The sequence below is a fragment of the Nipponia nippon genome, unplaced genomic scaffold (genome assembly GCF_047370975.1).
Source record: "Nipponia nippon isolate SJK-2023a ecotype South Korea unplaced genomic scaffold, ASM4737097v1 scaffold_10, whole genome shotgun sequence".
NCBI classification, from domain to species: Eukaryota; Metazoa; Chordata; class Aves; order Pelecaniformes; family Threskiornithidae; genus Nipponia; species Nipponia nippon.
In genome coordinates this window covers 29,361,219-29,383,394 of record NW_028262291.1, presented here as the reverse complement: position 1 = coordinate 29,383,394, position 22,176 = coordinate 29,361,219, and the positions used below count along the sequence as shown (strand labels likewise).

The 22,176-nt window shown below is 42.4% G+C and overlaps 1 protein-coding gene across 1 annotated transcript in view; it reads left to right on the top strand.

Annotated features, from left to right (window-relative positions):
- LTK (leukocyte receptor tyrosine kinase) overlaps positions 1-22,176 on the top strand; it is a 95,421-nt gene that overhangs the window by 68,940 nt on the left and 4,305 nt on the right. Inside the window, exons 11-25 of the mRNA XM_009473879.2 lie at positions 2,156-2,257; positions 4,238-4,415; positions 4,941-5,091; positions 5,824-5,955; positions 6,516-6,672; positions 7,549-7,731; positions 8,277-8,375; positions 8,866-9,018; positions 9,789-9,899; positions 10,548-10,734; positions 11,576-11,666; positions 14,094-14,158; positions 16,736-16,865; positions 19,329-19,426; positions 22,075-22,167. Of these exons, the coding sequence (XP_009472154.2) occupies positions 2,156-2,257; positions 4,238-4,415; positions 4,941-5,091; positions 5,824-5,955; positions 6,516-6,672; positions 7,549-7,731; positions 8,277-8,375; positions 8,866-9,018; positions 9,789-9,899; positions 10,548-10,734; positions 11,576-11,666; positions 14,094-14,158; positions 16,736-16,865; positions 19,329-19,426; positions 22,075-22,167 (1,930 nt within the window). The remainder of the gene's footprint in view (positions 1-2,155; positions 2,258-4,237; positions 4,416-4,940; positions 5,092-5,823; positions 5,956-6,515; positions 6,673-7,548; positions 7,732-8,276; positions 8,376-8,865; positions 9,019-9,788; positions 9,900-10,547; positions 10,735-11,575; positions 11,667-14,093; positions 14,159-16,735; positions 16,866-19,328; positions 19,427-22,074; positions 22,168-22,176) is intronic.

Sequence of the window (22,176 nt, the reverse complement as noted above, 5' to 3'; positions counted from 1 at the left end):
GGGGCACCTTACTCTGATTAATCCCATCCCCAGGACCACTATATCTTTTTTTCATTACAGTCCCAGAGACAGGGAAGTAGGAGTGAGTTACTTTAGCTCTTTGCCTGCAGGAGATGCCCTGTCTTTCTCCTTTATACTTCCCTCTGTCCCTTTTCAGTGTGGAAATCAACAGCATTAGCTAAATCCTGGAGAAGAGAGTCCTGTGCTCTTCATATTTTGCTGATATAGGTACACCTTAATATGAATTAAGTCTTGTTCCCTTCTGTTCACTTACAGTCAACATGTTGGTTGTCAGAAGAGGAAGTGGAAGCTAAAATAGACGGGAGCACCAGCCCCTGGATCCCAGGGCTACACCATGTTTGTAGAAAATGCCACCTTACAAATTCATGTCTGACTGCATAAAATATCAGCCTTCTAAGAGTTAATGGCCCATGTGGACAGGGTGATGCTCAGCCTGTCTTGCAGCTTGTCTGCTGCTGAGCCCAGAGGAGACAGAAGCTTTCTTCCAGTGCATTGAGGATTTGAGACTGTTTGGAGAAGGAGGAAAGATTGTTTGTTTGGAAACGAGGCATTGCCTTAGGATACTCAGTTGGGATGCTGCAAAAAAAATCCATGCAGACACACAGACTGACTCTCTGTTTCAGAGAGTGATTTACATTCCTTCACTCTGGCAAACATAACTAGACTTCTTTTATGTCTCTAAGTATCTGAAACTGTTGCGACCTTTGGGATTCATAATTCAGTGCAAGCCTTGGGAGACCAAGCATCTTTTCTGGACATGCATTGTCTTTTTTATTTGGTTTTCCTTCTTGTCTTTGATCCAGATCATTTGTTTTGGGTTAATTTCATTTTTCACTGGTTTGACAACTCCATCCATTGAAGTTCTTTATCTCAGTATGAACAGAGTGTGTCAGTACAAAGCTCCCTTTTACTTCCATCCATCAATGCACTTTCAGTCAGACCTGGGGGGAATATTCTCGGGAGTAAAAGCTCATCAAGGTCTCCATGCTTCAATTAGTTATTTGGCCTTTCTGACACAGCTAACAAGGGTGTTAATTATCGCTATTTAGAGCAGTGGCTTTGTGGCAGAGATAATTGTCCAGCTGGAACTGAGTGAGTCTCTTTTGAATAGAGCATCAAACAGCTGTTAGATTCTCACAACTGGAACAAATTGAAATATTGGTAATGTTTTTCAACTAATGAAAAATGTTCAGTATTAAATTAACTGAGGGCTCATAAAATGGAAGGAAGTCTCTCCTTTTTCTTACAGAGATTTTCCAATCAAAGATCTGCATAAAAATGGGTAATTTAACTATTGAAACAGGATGCTTGTAGATTATAAGACAAGGGTTCAGTTATTACTTTTTCCTGTTGTAAGGCAGCTTTGGTTGTGTGGTGTTCTCAATGCATTCAGATGCTTTGGATCAGCAATTGCTTTGAAGTCCCTCCTCTCTGAGAAAGGGCTGATTTTTAAAAGCCTGTTTCACTGGTCAGAAATGTAGTGTTTTGCTCTGTGTTTTTCAAAAAGGTTTGTCCAAAGATTTACAGCTTGTGTCAAGGGTATGCTGCTGTTTCTTAACTGTGTATGTTAGTGAGACATGTAATTTTATTTAGTATTCTATTCTGTAAGCAAGGTCTGAGGTGCTCAAAGTGGGTTGCTGAGAGGGGAGCTATTTGTTAGGCTGGTTTACTTACCATGACACCATTCAGAACCAAAGATAACAATTTTTGCTATCACTCTCGTTTACACTTCCACTCGTTTGCCTGTCCAGAATTGGCACCTGCCCCTTTGACCAGCAGAGCATCAATATCTGATATCTGTTCTCCCACACTATGCTTTTGCTGAAGTCTCTTGTAATCACAGGCAGTGTAACTTGCTGGTCAAGGAGCTTATCCTGCAGGTGAGCCTGCATGGGATAACATGAAGAGTTTGTGTTCACTGACTTCAGCACAGATACAAGTAGCTAACCCAAGACATGGGCCCAAAAGAATAATAATAAAAAATGATTATTTAAAACACCTTTTCTGCCCAAAGTATTATTTATTTATTTTAACCAAATGGTTGTAGTTGGTTCATTCATGTGGTCTTTAAATTTTCCACCTCTCTTTTCTACCATCCTCCCATCTCTCTCATCCATTCTACAAACTGTTACAGGAAGACAACCAAATCATTTTGGTGGGAAGCGCCAGTACCCACGGGAGATTGGTATCCTGGATGAGCATCTCCTGAACCCCCTGGAAGAGCCCTCCCTCCCAGGTACATGATTCAGTACTGAAGACCTGTCTCTTGGCTATTAAAGGTGGCTCCCTTCCCATCTCCTGTGTGTGATCTGCCTGCCTTATAGCAACAGGGCAACTAAATATAATCCATCCCAAAGATGTGGAGACCATGTCAGTTATTTTCTGTTTGGCTATAGGGCAGCAGTTTGCTTGCCAGTCCTTAAATAGCGGGACCTCTTTAAAGAAAAGCAGAAGCTTTAAGTAAAGAAGCTTTAAGTAAAAGCAGCAGCTGCACAACTCAAATTCGGAGTGCACAAAAACCAGCTCAGGGGCGAAAGGTGTAGATCAGTACAGAAAGCTGCAGATAGAAAGAGATTTACTGGGACTTGGTGAGCAATGAAGTTGAACCTAATGAGTGGAGAATAGGGGTGTAAAGCTGAAGATCCAGAGAGGGGAAGTAAGTGAGGATCTGGAAAACCACTGAGGAGAAAAACTGGATGAAAAACTAGGAGAACATGGGACACTGGGGACCAGTTTACTGATAGCAGTAGAGACTGCCACTCTGGAGGACAGATAACAACTGTGTGGGTGAGAAGAGTTGTCTAAATGAGGGCCTGAGGAGAGGAGGTTGTGCTTGAGGCTGCTTTGCTGCCAACAAATACCTGTGTGTGCACCACCTCCTGAAGACTGTGTCCACCTGAAATGCGACAATCTGTACTGCTGTCAGGCCCGTTAACTCAAGGGGTGGAGATTTCTGTAATGTAGCTAACACTCTTTCCCCAATGATCCATCTGTGTGTTCGCAGGATGACATCTGTTGGGGATAGCTTTGCTTGCCTTTTCCTTTAAACAAGATTAGAATTTTTCTTTTAAAGGTTTGTGATTTTTACTGCTGTTTTAATCATTCAGCTCTTAAACAGTTCTACTTCTGATTCTGGTCCTTGTGCATGCACTGCATCATACAGTTTTTAGATACATTATTGAATAGTTTTATTCTTAGGCCTTATCTCATTCACTGAACAAGATGGATATGTTTGGGTCTTGGACAAGGGTTGAGAAATGGAGGAGATGGTTAGCTGCTGCATTGTTGTAGAAACAAAAGAGTAATGCTTAATGAGAGCCAGGAAAAAAATTGCTTGGAGGAAAAGGGCCCCTACTGAAAGTAGCAAGAGGTTGTCCTCCCGACTGTTGCTGCTGCCACAGGGTTCTTGTGCAAGCCTGAGACAGGTCACTTAAAACTTTCACCACCTTTCATAGATGGTCACTAGTTGTAATGGCAGATGTTTTCAACCTTTATTTCTGTGTATATGCTTCAGTTCTCATCTGAAAAGTTTAATAATATCTCCTTCTTTCATACTGACACTGAGAAGAGAAATTTGATAATGTCTGTGAGACACTTGGATAAACCCCTTCTCAGAAGTCTCCCCCCCTCCAATTGATGGGGTTTATCTGCAGTCCATGATTTATTAAATAGAGTGCAGGAAATAAGGTGACGGGGAAAAAAGCAAACAGTGACTAATATACAGAGCAGTAGTTGTGCTATGACTAGAATAAAGTCGGGATAAGTACTCTGTGATCATATAATTAAGGGTGGTATCTTAGTGGATTGTATTACAAGGGAGCTGCATTAAAGTTGAACAAATAAATTTAACTTTAGCATGTACTGGTTTTAAAGTCCTCAACATTGTAAATGCAAGTTTAAGCATTTTTTGTATGATTATAATAATAAGCATGTGATCAAATAGATGTATTGAGTTTTAAAGCCCTGTAGGTAACATATACTGCTGCAACATGGTCTTGATCATCTGTTTTCTATATATAAATCATTAATGTTCTTTGTGAATAATAATAATGTGAATTTTGTTATCGAAGAATCATTAAGGAAAGATATCAACAGGAACAGTTGTTTTGTTCAATGACACTTGCCCTTTGGTTATATAGTTCTGTAAGTTATTGCACGTGTCTGAGAAATAAAGGGAAGCTCACATCTGCCCCAGCTGTTGCTGTTTTGGTCACAGGGGACACATCTGTTGTTGTCTGGTGGTTCACAACATGTGGTGCCAGTGGTCCATACGGGCCCACTCAAGCTCAGTGCGACAGTGCCTATAAGAACAGCAACGTGTCAGTGACTGTGGAGAAAGAGGGCAGGCTCCGGGGAGTGCAAGTCTGGAGAGTGCCAGCCACAAACCGATACAGGTGAGTATCAGTGTGTGCTGGAGAGGCAGCCACGTTTAACTGCTTTTTGTTTGTGGAGTTTCAGCAAGTATAAGTGTGGGACCATCGGTACTGAGTGGGTGGAGGGGGCAGTGAAGTAAGAGAGAAATAGGAGCACTGTGTCTGAGCTACTGCGAAGCATGGAAGGTTGGAGTGGTGACTTAGAGATCAGAACAGGAGTGACTGTGGGCACGCAGTCAGGTGGAAGTGCTGCCGTCATTTCAGTCCCGAAGCTTTGGTCTTCTAGACTTGGCTACACCAGCTCATGCTATTTGCTCCTGAAGTCTCCATCTCCAGTGCTCTGGTGTAGAGTTGGTCTGTCCTCTTAAGCAGCCTCAGCTGCATGGGTCTCAGACAAATAATAGGCATTGAGATGCTGCAGCAGGGGAGCCTGCTCTGGAGCAATGCCTGTCTGGGATTGCAGGCTGGAGAGAACGTGCAGATGGAGTTGCTTTGGGGATGAGAAGTGTGAGATTTGCCTCTTTAAACACTTACTTTTTCTTCCAGGATTTCTGCCTATGGAGCAGCTGGAGGGAAGGGAGCCAAAAACCACAATAAGAGGTCCCATGGGGTCTTCATCTCAGCCACCTTCCAGCTGGAGAAAGATGAGCTGCTGTACATCTTAGTGGGGCAGCAGGGGGAGGATGCCTGCCCTGGGGTGAGGGCTGCACAAGCACATGTGGGTAGATGCTTTGCAGATAGGATTCAGTGAGATTCAGTGGGTGGCTTGGAGTTTGGTGATGAAAGATAGAAATCCCAGGATCCAGCAATGAAATCCAGTCAGGAGACTGGGAAGAACCAATAAACCAAGTCAGAAAGAATCTCAAAACAAATATAAAGAACTCTGAAAAGAAAAACAATCCCAAAATGCACAAACAAATACAAAGCCCACAGGAACATAGCTTTAAGCTCCTGGTGTTTGAAATAAGTTCTTCATCAGCTTTCTTCTGCTTATTTTAAGCAGGGAGCTAGTAGGCGAGAGTTGCGTGCTCCTTCTCTTATTTTTCCACAGCCTAGGTTTCTTTCTGTCTGCCAAGATTTCAGATAATTTAATATTATTTATGGAAGCATCCAGCAGCGTTGTGGCTGCGCTGTGTTAGATACTCTCTCAGTTTAAATACTAAGGTCTGAATCCAGAGCCTATCAAAACCAGTGGGAATCTTCCCACTAACTACAGTGGCCCCTGTATTAGACATATGTAATGACAAAAAAACCACTCATGGCAAACAGAAATTGGTGCCATGAATGCTTATATATGTGTCTTCCAATGCTAGACCCAATGATTTGAAAGTCCTTTTATCACTTAGGCTCAAAAGTTGCCTCTTTTCAGCATGAATTCTTTGGTATCATCTCTTGCTGATATCTGAGTGCATCTCTTGTCTCCTTTCAGAGCAATCCTGAAACCCAGAAGATCTGCTTAGGGGAGTCATCTCTCATTGAAGAAGATTACAAAAAAAAAAAGGACCTGAAGGACTGGGCTGGAGGAGGTGGGGGTGGAGGAGGAGCAACCTACATCTTTAGAGTAAGTATTTCCCCTTTGCATCATGCCTGAGCAGTGTCCGGCAGAGCAACTAGCTTTCACTGTCAATCATGGCATATGATACTCAGTTCTTAAAAAAAGGTGATGAAAAAGGACTCTCCCTCCCTCCCTGCCTCCTTCCCTCCCTCCTTCCCTCCCTATCCTTCTGTCTCTCTTTGTCTTTTTGTCTTTTAAATTTAAATTCTTTATCTCTTTTCATATCCTTGATCATACTTGTCACTGTCACTAAGCTAGCTGAACTGGTTCCTCAGTTCTTGACAGCTCAGGTCTGGGAATCACACCAGGATCCCACTTTAATACTGGCAGCGGTCCTACCAAAAAAAACCCCTCGAAACCCCTGGTGCTCAGTTAAACAGTTATTTTTGTACACAGAAACACTGTGTAAAACATTTTTGTAGTGCAGTTAGCAAACAATCAGTAGCATTGCCCTGGCCTCAGGCAATTCTTCTTTGGGAAGCTTTCATGCTTTTTGATGAGTTTATATGAGTTCACATATCCAAGGGATGTGAAGTTTTTCTGATGTTTGATGGGGGGTTTTCCAGCAGAAGGATGGGATTTTCGAACCTTTGCTCATCGCAGCAGGAGGAGGAGGAAAAGCCTACTTGAAGGCTCAGGACAGCTCCCTGGATGACGTACCCCTGGAGCAATTTGAGAACAGCACTGCGGTACCTGGACTCAGTGGGAGGACTGGGGCAGCAGGTGAGATGCTAAAACCACACAGGCAATCAGATGGCTGAATACACAAGTTGTCCTGTAGGAGTGAAGTGAGGGGCTTCTCTTTGGTCTTTTGGAGTTTTTCTGTGGCAGTAGTTGTTAGAAATATGCTGGTAGTCTATAAAGGATGTCTTCTTATATGGTGTGTCACCAGATAAAAAGAGAATGCACAGGACAGGTGATGAGTGCTCCAGTAGAGGCTATTACATAGGAGGGCTCCTCTCTTCTTTGAAATGACTCTGAAAATGATATTTGGGGGATGGAGCCCAGTCCTCCACACTATAACAATGGTCTTTGAAGAGAAGGCTTTTTCCCTGTTACTCCCCTGAAACCCTAACAACAAGAATTATATTGTGGGAATTATACCGGAAATGGAAGCTTGTTTATAATTTTTTAACAGCTGTGCCTAGAATCCATTCCTAAGAGATAAAAAAGTCCAGTGGTTCTCCATCTCCTGCTGTAATAGCCTTATAGAGGGGCTGCTAGAGGGAGATGAGGAAATCCAGTTTATTTTTTATTTCCCTGGGGAGCTCAGCATCTCACATGGCTGAAAACCCTAACCAGTTATCCTGAAGGTGAGTGGTGGGCTCCTTATTTCCCTAATGCCACTAGAAACTGGTGATAAGGTGCTGGTTATGCAGCACATACCACGGGTTGTACATTAGGTTTCCACTTCGTTATTATCCATGGCAACGAGGAGTTTGTCTGTATATTCTCTTATCCTTAAAGAAAGAGTGAACTTGAGTGCAGGCACTTTAATAAGGCCCAATCTCTGTCTCTTTACAATATCTTTCCTATTTTCCTCTGCTTGTGTTTCCCTCACCTGTTCTTGTTTTGTTCTCTCACTCTCTGACTGTGAAGGTGGAGGTGGTGGCTGGCAAGATGAAACTCTGCTTCCTCAGGCTGGGAAGTCCCTTCTGGAAGGTGGAGAAGGGGGTCAAGCTTGTCCCCAAGCACGAGCCAAGCTCCAGTGGGCCACCTCTGGTGGCTTTGGTGGGGGAGGAGGAGCTTGTACTTCTGGTGGAGGAGGCGGAGGCTATAGAGGTAGGTCTGTTGGAGGAATAATCATGCTGTCTAATTTTGTACCCTTCAGAGCACCTGCAGTTAAGGGCTAGAGCTCTCAGTGCAGAGGTACACTACTGCAGAAGCTGATTCACAGATACTTCAAGCTGAATGGTATCAAACCTGCCCCACTCTCCACCATCTCTCTTTAATTGGGGAAATCAAGGTTATAGAAGTGTTCCTACATGATTTAGTATTTAGAAGGTGTGCTGAATCACCCCTTCATTTGTCCCCACATTGCCCAGGGAAAATGTCCCATTTCTTTTTTCTGTTTAAAGCAAATATATTTTTACCTTGCTGAATTGAGAAACCTACATTGGAATAAGTCACTTCACTAGCCTTGGTACTGGCTTGGCTGGGTCAAGTGAGCGTGTGTCCATGAAGGCCACTATACATATTAATATATCCCTAGAAGGTTGCAGAGTGACCCCAGGTGATAAGAGCCAGGAATGAATGCAGCCTTTCAGAAACATCACATTTTTGCAGCATGCAGCACTGATCAGCTAGCCATACTCTTCCTTCCCCAGGTGGGCATGCCTCTGATAATGATGATATCACAGCTGGTGGGCAGGATGGCATCTCTTTTGTGAACCCCATTGGAGAGATCTTCTTGCATCCCCTGGCAGGTACAATGTACTACTGCTTATTCCTCTTAGTCCTTTTCTTTCTCCTTTTTCCTTCTTCCTCTCCGTTTCCTCTTTTCCTGCTCCCTCTCCTTCTGTCTTTGCTTTTTTATGGATTTCATTCAGGCATATTTCACTCTGCAGGCCACCTGCGGTCATTTCTTTAAATATATCTGTAGTGCTCTGGGACCTTTTTCCTCTCAATCTCTAAGCCAGGAGACACACCACTCATCAAGTTCAACTGCACATCCTCAGTCTCAGACATTTCTGGATCAATTCACTTCAAGACCTCTCTGTTTGCTTGAGGGACCCAATCTCTTCTTCCCTGCTGGCCCCCCTAAGGTTTCTGACATGTGTCCACACTGTGTTGGACTATCTGCTCTGCTGCAGAGAAGGAGAGAAGTGTAGCTACCTGCTCTATTTTTTTTCCTTACCGGAACAAGATGGGAAAGGCTAAACTAAACCCGCCTGTTGTGTCTGGTTCCTCATTTAGCCATGGAGAGTGACGGTGAGGTGGAGGTTCAGATCTATCTTAACTGCAGCCACTGTCACTCAGACAACTGTAAGCGGGACCCTGACACCAACCTGCCAGTCTGCCAATGTGAGATGGGGGCTGTGCTAGCCAACGACAACGTCACCTGCACTGGTAAGATGTGGAGTGTTATCCTCATCGGATAATGTATATATTCTTTGTATTGTCTCTCCTCCTGGCTTTTTTGATGGTCAAATCCCCAAGTTACAGCTGGTGGCAGCAGTGAACACAGTGTTATGAGAAATGTCGGTCAAACATATGACTGAAAATTCCTGATGTCCTTTCCTTACACACTGAGCTGCATCTCTATCAACATCTCCAAAATTCAGGTTTAGATTAGGTAGAAGGTAAAATATCTGTAAAGAGGCACAGTGTAAATTTCCTGAATGGGCACAGTGTATCAGATATTTAAGTGTAAATACCTCTCCAGTATAACATACCACCTACTGCTGAGTTATTTAAGCCACAAATTACTTCCTTCCACAGCAGTTTCCCACTGTGCCTGTTCAGCTGATGCCTGGTATTCACTGTTATTTCCTGACACAGTCTCTTGCAACTCCAAAGCATCAAGACTGTAGAGTTTCAACTTGGGAGCAGTGGTGTTACCCATTAATAAAAACCTGAAGAATGGATAAGCAGTCTGAGTTTTATCAGTTAGTTTTCTGTCTTCACAATGTTTTTAAAATGATAGGTATTTTTAAATTTAGGTATTTTTTTCAACCTCCAGGGCTACAGAGGGATTTGCTGTAATTTTTATAAGATGGTCTGGCCATGATCTGTGTATTGTTTCCTGAAACAGGAGCAACCTTGAGAGGGATGCTTCACAGCAGCTCTGATTGTTTTCTGATTAATGCACTTCTTTTTTTTTTTTTTTTTTTTTCCAGTGCCCCAGAGTCCTATCCCAGAGGGACACCTTCCTCTCCCACCCCTCCTAGCTGTGGTGGCTGTGATTGTGGTGCTTGGAATGATCCTCACCTGTGGCAGCCTATCTATCAGTAAGAAACACTTACTCCTTATCACCCTTTGACTTGGCTTTTCCCAGTTAAATTAGACAAAAGGAGACCATCGAACCACATGCTACTACTTTTAATACTTGGAGCCAGAGTGGTGTGGTCTCCCAAATGGGTGAGAGGGACAGGGAGAAAGAAGTCATAGGAAACATCACCACCCTGCAGCTAGGCACAAGCATAATCGTAAAGGGCAAGAACTGCTCTGTTCTGGTATTTGCTACAGAGAAAAGAGCTTGGTAAGCCCTCTTAGCAGGCATTTCTTTAGCAGCCACTGCTATATAGGCTGAAGTCACAGTCTGTAATTAAACATATAATTAATTCAGGGAGATGGAATGCTTTTTGGGACTCGATGCCAGCAAGGTGTCTTGTGGAGCAGCCTTTCCTCAGCCAATGTACAAAGAAGCAGAGGAAACCTAAGCTGCTCCCAGGTGATTAGGACTCTGCAGGAATAAGACTGTTTGCATATCCAGTATTAAATCACTACAGAGCATGGAGAAGAGTGTGGTAATGGTGAGCTAAAGGTACTTCTTGATCATTTGTAATTATGGAGTTGGTTTCTTTCTGTTCTGTGTGGCCAGCACTGTCCAGGTGTTGATCTTGTTTGTGCATTTTTATTTCTCTCCTTACCCCCAGTTTATCACCTTAAGAAGCAGCAGCTGGAAGGAACCAGAGCACGACTGCAGAGCCCAGAATATAAACTGAGCAAAATCCGTACATCAACCATCATGACAGATTACAACCCCAACTACTGCTTTGCAGGGAAGGCCGCCACTCTGAGCGAGCTGAAGGAGATCCCACGGAAGAACATCTCTCTGCTTCGGTAAGGCTTGCAGCAGGGGTTGCTGGGTTGCTTTCTGGCACAGGACAGGAAAGGCAGCCTGAAGCAAAGGCAGAGGTAGGGCTCACATGCTTGTTTCACTCATCATGAAGTATCCAGGACAAGCAAACACGGGCCACCTGTCTGACTAATGGGAAAGCACCTAGTCCAAGCCAGCCAAAATATGGCAGATGTGACACTTACTATGTTCTCGAAGATATTTTGATTCCATAAAGTTCTCAAGCAGAAATATAAGTTCATGAGTCTCCTGTAGCATAGGGTATTTGACCTCTGTTTTTATATGATGTCCTGGATTACGCTTGCCACCTGGCAGTAACTCCCTTCCAAATCTGTAGCAGTATTTCTTTTTCAGCATTTCCTGTCACAAGGAAATTTCCCGTCACAAGGAAATACATGCTAGGCTGCTCTTCAGCTCTATACCATCCAGAGGATATTCATCAAAGTTATGTAAATTTTAGAAGGGAAAACTTGATCATCCTTATGTGCTGTCTTACACCATCTCCTGAAGACAGCTTGTAGCTACCTTATTTTGTTGTTCTCCAGTTCTTTCTTGCCTTGCTATGGCCATACTTGGTGATAGAGTCCTAGGATTGAGCAGGCTGCTTTATTTATTCAGAACCATTAAAGATCCAACCTCCCTGCTTTAGTGACAGAAAATACTGAGAAGTTATTTTCAGAGGCTTTGAGATGAAAACAAAACTCTGTTGTTGATTCCATCTCTTACAGCAGGTTCTATTCCTGTCCTTGGATTGGATGAAGAGAAGAGCTTCGCCAGTGCTGGATCCAGGGGCATAGTAATATCTGTTCTCTCTTTTCCTTCCAGGGCATTAGGACATGGTGCATTCGGTGAGGTTTATGAGGGAACCGTGGTAGGCATTGCAGGGGATCCCAGCCCTCTTCAAGTGGCTATCAAGGTCAGTACCCACAAATTCTTATACAACAATAATTACCCATAAGAGCTATATTATCTTATTACTATTCCAGTTGCAGATTCATGTTCATCATGTGCATAATGACATACACGTGTGCGATGCAGGTTTCCACACATTGCTGCATCCAGGAATTACAAACTTTGATTTTTAAGCCGTATGGCACTAGCAGCAGGTTGAAAGTAAAGCATCTGTCTTGTTTGCTGCATGCCTAATGGCTGTAAGTTGTGATCTAACTAGGAGGAGTATCTAAAAAGGGCAATCTCTTTTGTAAGCTCCACTCCCGTTGCTCAGGAGAGATAGAATCAGTGCCCTCAGATGGGAAGCTGTGTGAATTAGTCACCTGGAGACTCCATAATACAGTTAGTTAAAATAAAATAACATATACTCTATCAACTTAAATATAGCTCCCTGGAAATCAACACAGAACCATCAGTTCACCCCAGCAGAGAATCTGCCACAATGGCTTTTCTGCCACAAGGATTTTTATAGATCTGAATAGCCAAGAAAAAAAGAAACTTAAGGGGAAAAAAATAGCAACAAACAGACATTTTGGGGGCATTGTGGACTAGAAGGGAATTTCTAAAGCTTGTATAAAGAAAAGAAAGCCCTGGCTAATATTAGTATGAAGTATTTATGTGACAGCAAACAGTAAACATTTACAGTAATGCTTATATATTATTACTTCTGCCTTTCAGTGGTTTTGAGTGCTTTCTCCTAAGTTTTTCACATAACATTACCATATTTAAAAATGTGTTTCTCAGTTACATTTTCTTTATACTGAGAGTAGTGTTTGTCTACCATACGTGAAACTTTCAGGTAGTCTTTTAGTATGGCCATGTTATATATGCTGCTGTGAATATATATTGTGATATCATGCTAATTTCCATGTCATTAATGGCAAGAGATAACAGGCTGTTTTTCTGTGAAATTACTGCTGTTGCCTCAGGATTTGTCAGTTACTCAGCCCTGAAGTTAAGGATGCTCATAGCCTGCTTTTGTTCTTTTATAAGCTTGCGACTCAGAGAACCAAATCTAATTCTATGAGTTCATCCCAAAACGTAGATTACATTAATAAAAAGAAGTTCTATTGTTATTCGTCCTGTCTTTCAAAACCCTCTTTAAAAAAAAAAAAAAAAAGCGAAAGGATCATGCATTATGGCATTTTGTTATGAACTTCCCTGTGCCACTGAACAAATGTGCATGAAAACCCAGAGCAGACACTTGCGAGCAGTTGTAACAGCCCAACCCAGTTTCACAGTCCAGACTGGAGGAAGCACCACAGCACAGCAGCAAACAGAAGTAGATGGGACTGTTGTTCAGTTGTGATAATCCAGTGAGGATGTCACCAGTTTTGCAAGTCTCAGCAACAATGCCTACTTGTTAGGGCCCTGCGTGCCCACCTGCCCACTTGTTCACCCAGTTCCCTGTAAAGTGAACACCCTGAAAATGATCAAAAGGCTGCTCTTCTCCCCGCCTGGAAACTGGTAGAGTGTCTGTGGGGCCCAGGCTGTGGCTGTGCTCACCTTGCTCCATGATGGAGTGTATCAGTCCTTATTTGACTTTGCAGAAGAAGCAGGTGCAGACTGGGAATAAATTAAAAAATATATTTGCAACATACTCCACATATTGTTTGTAGGTATTCCACCAATTTAATAGATCATCTGCACTGTCCTGTGTGAAGCAATCACTTATTTGAGATAGCAAAATGCAACCCTGTCTTCTGTATCCTACACTGCTGATGACAAGAATTGTTTCCATGCCAGCCTCGCCAAGCTGAGCAGTAAACGTCCCACCTCTTTGCGTGCAGTTCGGCAGCGGGCACTACACACAGCTGTGGCCAAACCATCCTGTAACGTTAAAACAGTGCGCACAGTAGTGGGCTTCTACTGCTCCCTGCGCTCTCAGTGCATGTTTATTGGTGGCAGATGCTGTCCAAATCTGCTGGCAGGAGAGAAAGCTATAAGGCCACGTGAAGCTATTTAAATCATGTGACTGTATGTGCTTCCATATGACATGGAAGCATGTGCTGCAATGTAGACATACAGAAAAGAGAATAAATTAACACCTGTTGGTTTAAAGTGTTTACTAGATCTGAATTCCCCAGCTAATGCTTTTCTTGATGTGTACCTGAAGCTATTTTGCTCCAGAACACTGCATATAGTTAAATGCACACAGAAAATCTCCAAGTCGGGCACCAGTTTCCTGTTCTAACTTTAACTACCAAATGGGTCACATGCAGTCCAATAAACTGGGCGCTGAAAAGATGAGGCCCTCCTCGTAGGTTCCTGAAGTCATTCACATGTTACATGCTCATTCTTTTCTTTTTTTTTTTTTTTTCTCCTTTGGTGGTCACCTAAATGTTCGCAATTCTTTGGTGGGATGGTCCTCACTGCCTTCACCTTTCAACAGACCCTGCCAGAAGTCTGCTCTGAGCAGGATGAGATGGATTTCCTAATGGAAGCATTGATTATCAGGTACAGTTTAAGGTTTTTATACTTATGGTGGGCAGGGGGGAAAGGAGTAATGCAGGTAATAAGAATTATTAATCCACTTGCTTGGGTTCAGAAAAGAAATCCAGCCTTATTTTTCACCAGGTGGCATTTTAGTAGCATTTTAGTTACTGGGTTTCAGCTTCTTGTTCATCTCAAACAAAGTGACTGAGGTTCTTTTGTTGCACATCTGTTGTGGTTTAATGCCAGTAGGCAGCTCAGCTCCGCACAGCACTGGGATGGGGAAGAGAATCGGAAGGGCAAGAATAAGAAAACTTGTGGGTTGAGATAAGGACAGCATAATAGGTAAAGCAAAAGCTGAGCGTGTAAGCAAAGCAACATAAAGAATTCAGTCACTACTTCCAATCGCAGGCAGGTGTTCAGCCATCTCCAGGAAAGCAGAGCTCCATCATGTGTAACGGTTACTTGGGAAGACAAATGCCAAACTCTGAATGATCCCCCTTCCTCCTTCTTCCCCCAGCTTTTATTGCTGAGCACGATGTCATATGGTACGGGATATCCCTTTGGTCAGTTGGGGTCAGCTCTCCCAGCTGTGTCCCCTCCTAATTTCATGTGCACCCCCAGCCTACTTGCTGGCGGGGCGGTGTGAAAAGCCTTAATGCTGTGCAAGCACTGCTCGGCAATAGCTAAAATATCAATGTGTTATCAATACTGTTTTGATCACAAATCCAAAACATAGCACCGTATGAGCTACTGTGAAGAAAATTACCTCTATTCCACCCAAAACCAGTACAACATCTCAATAAAAAATTCTGCTGGTTGGTTCTGCTGGTCATGTTCAGAGGAGTAAAAAGAGACAACGTTTTTGTACAAACATGTTCTGTTTGAAATGTTTTCCTTTTCAAAGAATCCCATTGCACTTTTACTAAGTATAAATCATGTCCTGAAGCCCTTGCTGAAACAAATTTTGAATGATGAAATGGAAAGCAATAGGAAAGCTAAAAATTAGAGCCACTGTGTGGCTGTCACTGTGCAGTGACTCAGAAGTTCAGCCTCTGCAAGACCAGCACCAAGGTGGTACAACACAGGCTGCTTTGTGCCAGGGAGGTAAGTTTTTAGGTTTGGATGCTATGGCTTAAACTATATTATCTCTTGCAAATAGAAGTAAAAGTTTTTATAAGAGCAGGTTTGGCAGCTGAAGAAGGAGAATGTATGAAAAGCTTTTCCCATTGTGGCTTTCAGGCAGTAGCTAAACATATGTGCAGCCTTTTTGCTTTTCCTATCTGTAGAACTGTTTGCCATAAGAATATGCTTTTTGCAGTGAAGGTCCTGGGCTTTTACCCTTTCTTTGCACAAAAGTAGTTGAGTGAGACACTCTGAAACCCCTGTAGGGATAAGGTAGCGAATATGGCTCTGCGTGTGTAGCTTGCACAGATGGAACAGATGTGTTCTGGCTTTTGATGTCTTTGCAAGCTTGACAGAACCTTTATAAGATCTCATCTGCATGACCCTCTGACCGTGAACTATGAGATCTATAAAACCTGCCTGGAAAAGATACCAGACAGCCATTTCTATTACCACCTGTACTTTAAGTATTCCAGTCTTGGAATTTACTTCATTAACCCAAATCCATAAGTTTAAAACAATAGTATAGTCAAGGGTGACTTTAAAATAATGGTATAGTCAGGGTTGATCATAAGTAATCAGAATTTATACATTTTTAATTTGTGTAACATGAAGTTCCTCTTCCCATTGTCTGGCCCAGCTCATACCTAGATGCTGTTTTTCTGCTATTAAAGCATGAATCTCATGACATAATGCCACTTCCTAAAGTGTGCAAGAACTTTGGCAGCTGAACAGGAGGTAACACTGATGTATGTTTTTTTAAAGAGCAATTTCAATCGATTACAGAGTGCTTTGAATCACTTAGTAGCACATGACACTTGCTCTTCCTCAGCTTCCTTTCCAGTTTTAGTTCCTGTATTATCCAGGTAATCGCTATCCAAGGGAAGGTGCTGCTTTCTAATGCCTGAGTCTTACTGAACTTCTTGACAGTCTCGACTTTCTTTTGTAAGAGGCAGAAAGCCATCGCATAAGCAGCTGCTGCAGTAGGTATTAGCTGAGTCCTTCTTTGGCAGACTAGATACTGAACTGAGTGAGTCCACCAAACTAGACAGCAGTATATTTAAAATAACCAACGCTGAATTAAAATCCCCACCAGTCAGGATTTTGTTTTACTAATGCCAATAATATTTGCATATTTGAAGTGCTTAGCTTTCTTTTCCCTCTCATGTCACCCCCATCTTTTAGTCAGTGTCCATTAAATTCTCTCTTCACAGACAGAAGGCTCTGCTTTACTTTCAGCTTTTCATACCTTCTGTTGAAAGCTTTTCATGGGCAAAGCCAGGCATAACCCTGATCTGTCGTCATCAGAGAGGCATTTTGATATGGCCGAATTAGGAATTTGTTTGGTAACTTGCACTGCATCAGGATTTGCTTCAATCCAGGTTGTCAAAGCTCAAGGCACAGTGAGTGTGATGGACGTTGGCCAGGTACTAATGCTGTCTTTCTCTTCCATGTTGCTGTGATCTTGCCTTTCAGCAAGTTCAATCACCAAAATATCGTGCAGTGCATTGGTGTTAGCCTACAGACGCTGCCTCGCTTCATTCTGCTTGAGCTCATGGCTGGAGGAGATATGAAGAGCTTCCTTCGGCAGAATCGACCCAGGGTGGTGAGATAACTTCCCTGCTAGGCTTGTGGTTGATTTTAGTATGACTGGTTTTATTATTTTTATGAATTGGATAAAGGCACTGAAGCCAAGCAGGTCTGTGTATGTGTCCCAGCTCCTACAGACTTCTGGATAGCTATGTCTGTTTGCTTGATGTAAGCAGATGTCAGTGAGAGAAAATGAAAGCACTCTGGTCTATTAGTAACTGAGGAGGAAAGAGTAAAATCCTGTATTGCCATTCCAAAGTTCTCTGTCAACTGGAGTACAAATCAAAGGGGCTTTCTTTCCTCGATGTCTGCCTTGTTTTCTGCGCACTGTGATGGTGTGTGAGGAGCGGAAGTTATAACACTGATATGCAGTAACGGGAATTTGTAGCACTAGGTCCTCAGCAGGTGTGCATCAGCACCATATGGAGATGCACGAATTTACACTAGTTGAAGAGCTGAGCCTGCATGTAGCACTGTGACAGGGATTTAAATCAATGCAAATGAAATTATCAAGTCAACTATTTTTGTTCAAAAAAACTCCACCTTTATAAAAAGCTGTCATGAGGGTTTTTGCAAATTATCTTTGATTTCTAATACTATATTGATGCCAACCGAGTACAGGGAATATTTGGAATTAATTCATTTCAGTGCTCTTATAATGAATAGCTGATTCCAGATATGTTTTCTTCCTTCTTAACAGCGTGATCCTGGGCACCTCTGTTAAATAAGTATATATCTCTGCTTGAGTGGAGACTTAGAAGAGTTAAGCCTGATTGTACGTCATTTCTGGTTGTATTGAGGTGCCTACGCTGGCTGCCTACAGGGGCAGGAGGAGGCTGACTGGTGCCTCATGTACTCCTACACCACATGATGCAGTTGCACAGCTTCTCCTCCACCCCCCCACTCCCCCTCTCAAATAGTTATGACAATATAGCTTCGTGTGTGTATACTCCTATGCTGGTATTAACACGTTGTTAAAAGATCGAGCTTAATCTCTTCCTCATACAGGAGTAAATACGCTAATTAAATACACTTACAGTGGTATAACAGCACCCAGATGGAGGAGTTTGTATATCTTTGGTTTTGGCATTTATAGTGAAAGTCGTACAATTTCTCTGAGGAGATAAAGTCTGTGGGCAGCAGAATAATAAATACTCTTATTTGAATATTGTTATATATATATATTACAATATAGTTGTAATGTAAAGAACAGTTATTGTTTAAATATCATGTGAAAACAAACCTGCTGCTATGTTAGCTGGTATGCTAGCAGATAGCAATATTGAAGTCCCCTTAGTACTCAAAAAAAATGTCCCTGTACACCTTTTCTGAAAACAGAACTAGCCCCATCATTAATGTATTTGACGACAAGTTTCCCTGGCTGCAGAGAAAATGCATGTCCATCGCAGTCTTCTGACAGAGGGATCCAAGAGCAGAGATAAGATCTGGAAGTCTGTGATCTATTTCTCCTCCTTGCTCTTCATTTCCTCTCCAGAAATGCCTACTTTGTAACTATAATAATTCTCCCTGGCAAATGTCCAAGAGCTTTGTAGAATAATTTGCCTAGCCAATAAAATTAGTGCTCGATGGCTGTAGTGTATATTATGTGGTTTGAGCATGAGAAATTACAGCGATAACAGCATCCAGAAATAAAAGCAGCCTTAAAAAGAACAACTTATTTGATATCTCTCGGACTTTTGATCAGCACCGTAGTAATTTCTCGCTGCCCTTCCCAAGAGCGATACAGAAGTTCCTGGAGAAACACCAAGGAAATTTCCCTATGGGGAAATAAATGATGGGGTGAAAATAAGCAGGGCTCCCGGAGAAAGACTTCTTTATTGTTCTTAGTTAGGGAAGTGCAGATGGCGAACTGCTAGTACCGGTCCCGGCGTCCTGTGGTAAAGCATCCCCTTTGTGCATACTGCTCCTGAGGGTAATCTCTGTCCTTCCACAAGAATGGATAAGTTGATGAATGCTGGCTGCTGGTGCAGAAACGTGCACTCGTGCATCTTTGCTCTCTCTCTGAGTTCATGTGCTAATTTCTGTTGAAAATTTATTAACGTGCTTTAAAAGCGGCTGGGTTATTTTCTCTCCCATCTCACCTTTTAAACCTGCTTGTCTTTTGATTTCACAAAGTCCAACACCAGCAGGGAATAGTTCTCTCCCACCCCCTTTACTAGGCTATTCAGGCCAGGCCATAAATCTCTCGACAGCTTGCACTCACGCACTGTGCTGAGGAGAAGTGAAATATTCTGAAAGTTTTTTTGGCTTAAATCAGACTTTACTCATTGTCCAACTAACTCTTTACTTTGATCTGCTTATGTTCCTCTCCACTCATGACTCATTTAACCCATCCCCTACCCTGTATGTATGTCTCTCCCTTTCCCTTCTTCTGCCCCTCACTGATTATCCCCTGCCAGAACTATATTCTTCCACTCCGCTATTCTTCCCTTACCATTTTCTGTGTGTCCTTTTCCAGAATCAACCATCTACGCTAACAATGCAGGACCTGCTGAACATGGCTAGGGATATTGCCTGCGGCTGTAAATATCTGGAAGAGAATCATTTCATCCACAGGTGAGGAGAAACAGTCCCTTCTGGTGTATCTCAAGGTGCGTGAAGCTCACACAGTTTCTATTTGCAGTGGATTAGGCAGAACTCATCTCCAGGGGGGAGACAGAGATTTTCTCTACCAATACAGGCCTGTGCTTAGATGCCTAGGCTGGTCTCACTGGGTTTTGGTAGGAGTTAGGGTCTGCACTGCTCTTTGCACTGCCGGGGAGAAAGGAATCTTCTGTTCGCAGTGAACATTTTCAAGTGTTAATTTTCAGGTGCCTACAATGTAGACACATTTGAGAGTAGCCCTGTAGTCCACTAGATGGTAGTGTCACTCTGTGTTAGCTTGTAAGACAATAGGGCATTTCTCTCTTTTCTGATCTCCCTATCTTGACTTAATGTTTTCCCTATCCCATCAGTACAGGACAGCCCATCATATTTGAGCCATTGACTAGAGAAGGGTAGAACAGGGACAATAGGAGGTAAAAACACAAGTCTAAGGCTTCCTTCCCAGCTCAGCAGCTGACCTGCTGTGTGGTTTGGGGGAGCCCATATTTGTCTGTTCACACCTCTTTTTTCCTCTTTTGTTGATATGGCAGGCTTCAAATAAGAATAAAATATTCTAGAAGAGGTAAAGGTTATTATAGGTAGCCTTTTAAAAATCCCAGTTGGATATTGGACTCCTTTGCTTCTGATTAAGAGTTGTTTCAGCTCATAATGTTCCGAGGCATAGCATGCAACTGAATTCCTTCCTCAGTATGAACTCCATGCTGAGTTCAGCCCTTGTCTGTAACGGAAAGGGGAGGCCTGCACACAAGAGGGTCACACAGGCTCTAATTAAACCGACGTGCAGCCTGGAGGTATGCAAGTAGACAGTTGATTCATGCACATGCACAAGCACATGTACGTACACATGATAGTGCACAGAGCAAAGAGGCAGAGCTAGACAAGAGTGAGTAGAGACTGGAGAAACTGAGGGAAACGAGTGGCAAGCAGCAATCAGAGCAAAAAGCCAGGAGATTGAGATATGGGATATGTTATGGCTTTATAATTAGAGCATCTGGGACAGTTTTCAGTCTCCTTTATATTGGAACAATAAATAAGTTCCTTTGAAAATAGGATTAGAATTTTCCATCATTAAAAAAAGAACAGTAAAAGCGTGCAACAATTGTTGGCTCTTGGATCTCTTAATAAGTACATGAGAGGATCAGTATTCTAATTGGAAATGTCAGAGTTCATCACTACAGCATTATTTTTTTAAAAATCCTTACTGTAATAGTAATATCCATCATCGACCTCCACCCACCCTGATCAATTGAATTTATGATAAGGGCCAATTTTTGCTTGTGCTGCAAGAAGTCCAGTAGAAACTCAACAGAAATTTTCTCCGCAAGTATTTTATAAAACCAGTTTTCATGTCTCTTGTCAGGTAGGTGTTGCCTGGTTTTCTTATCGTATGTCACTGAGCCCAGCAGTCATCACATAAAGCTTCTAACATTTATGTCAACAGTAGACAGGCTAGCTGTTATTGCTCAAGACCAATCTGCATTTCAGGAGAGGAATGGAAGAAGCTAATGCTTGACTCTTTTAACAGCAGCATATCACTTTTAAAAAAACTCTCTGGGTCAGTTTAGGCACTGTTAGATCTCTAGTATAAGCAACCTGGGAATGGACTTGTTTTGTTTTAGCCAACAATTCAAGAAATCAGAATGGAAGGAATTTTGTCCTGGTTCTGTATTAGTATTTGTTAGTGATGTCAGTATTACTTAGAGCGGGTCGGGAAGGGAAGAAGGTTATCATTACAGGTAACGGGTATCCTAGGGGGAAAGGTAGCGTAGTGGGGTTGTGGAGATGTCACTAAGGGCAGATCTTGTCATCTGGGAGCCACAGCTGATGATGGAAGAGAAAGCTGAGCTCGACTTCCAAATCCTGAGGGATTTTTCAAGGCTGGCAGTGGGAAGAAACAGATGAGTTGTTCAAGGAGCTCATTTTTCTTGGCAGTCAACAGGACCCCCACAGTGCTATGATTTTTAATGAGTTCCTTTTCAGAATGCGTATTTAAAATGAACACAAATCCTTCAGTCTTGGCCATGCAGTCATCACTGCCATTTGTCACAAGCTAAACCTGCACCCAGCAAATGGCTGCTCCCATATGTAGCTTTGCTTGGTTCCACAGGAGATATCCAGAAGCAACAAAGCAACAGTTTACTGAATCTGGTCCTACATTGACTTTTCAAGCAGTTTACTAAGACTACCTAATAGCATCACATCTGTAACTGATGGAGACACTGCTGAGATGCCACTCTGTGAAAAAAAATAGAGCAAGAAAGAAATCTGTCATAATGTGGTTGAAGCAAAAGAGGTTGGATCTGTCCCTGGTCTGATACTGACCCTGTTTTCTGCCTTAATGAAAGGAGATGGGAGTCAGGAATGCTTGGAAAACACTGGGTAGAAAATGTAATGTAAATGTAGTTTAAGAATTGTGGTTAATAAAAATGATAATGTAGCTGGCATGGTTTCTTATTTTTAATAAGGCTCTTTTCCTCATTTGTGTAAAGATGACTCAACTAAGACTTGCAGGATTGGGTCTAATATTCTTTCTTTATTCCTTTAGCTACTTAAGAGTTTAGAATTTGATATTTGATTTTTTTTTTTTTTTTTTTAAAAAGAGATATAGCTGCAAGGAATTGCCTTTTGACCTGCACTGGAGCAGGACGAATAGCCAAGATTGGTGACTTTGGGATGGCCAGGGACATTTACAGGTAAGTGAA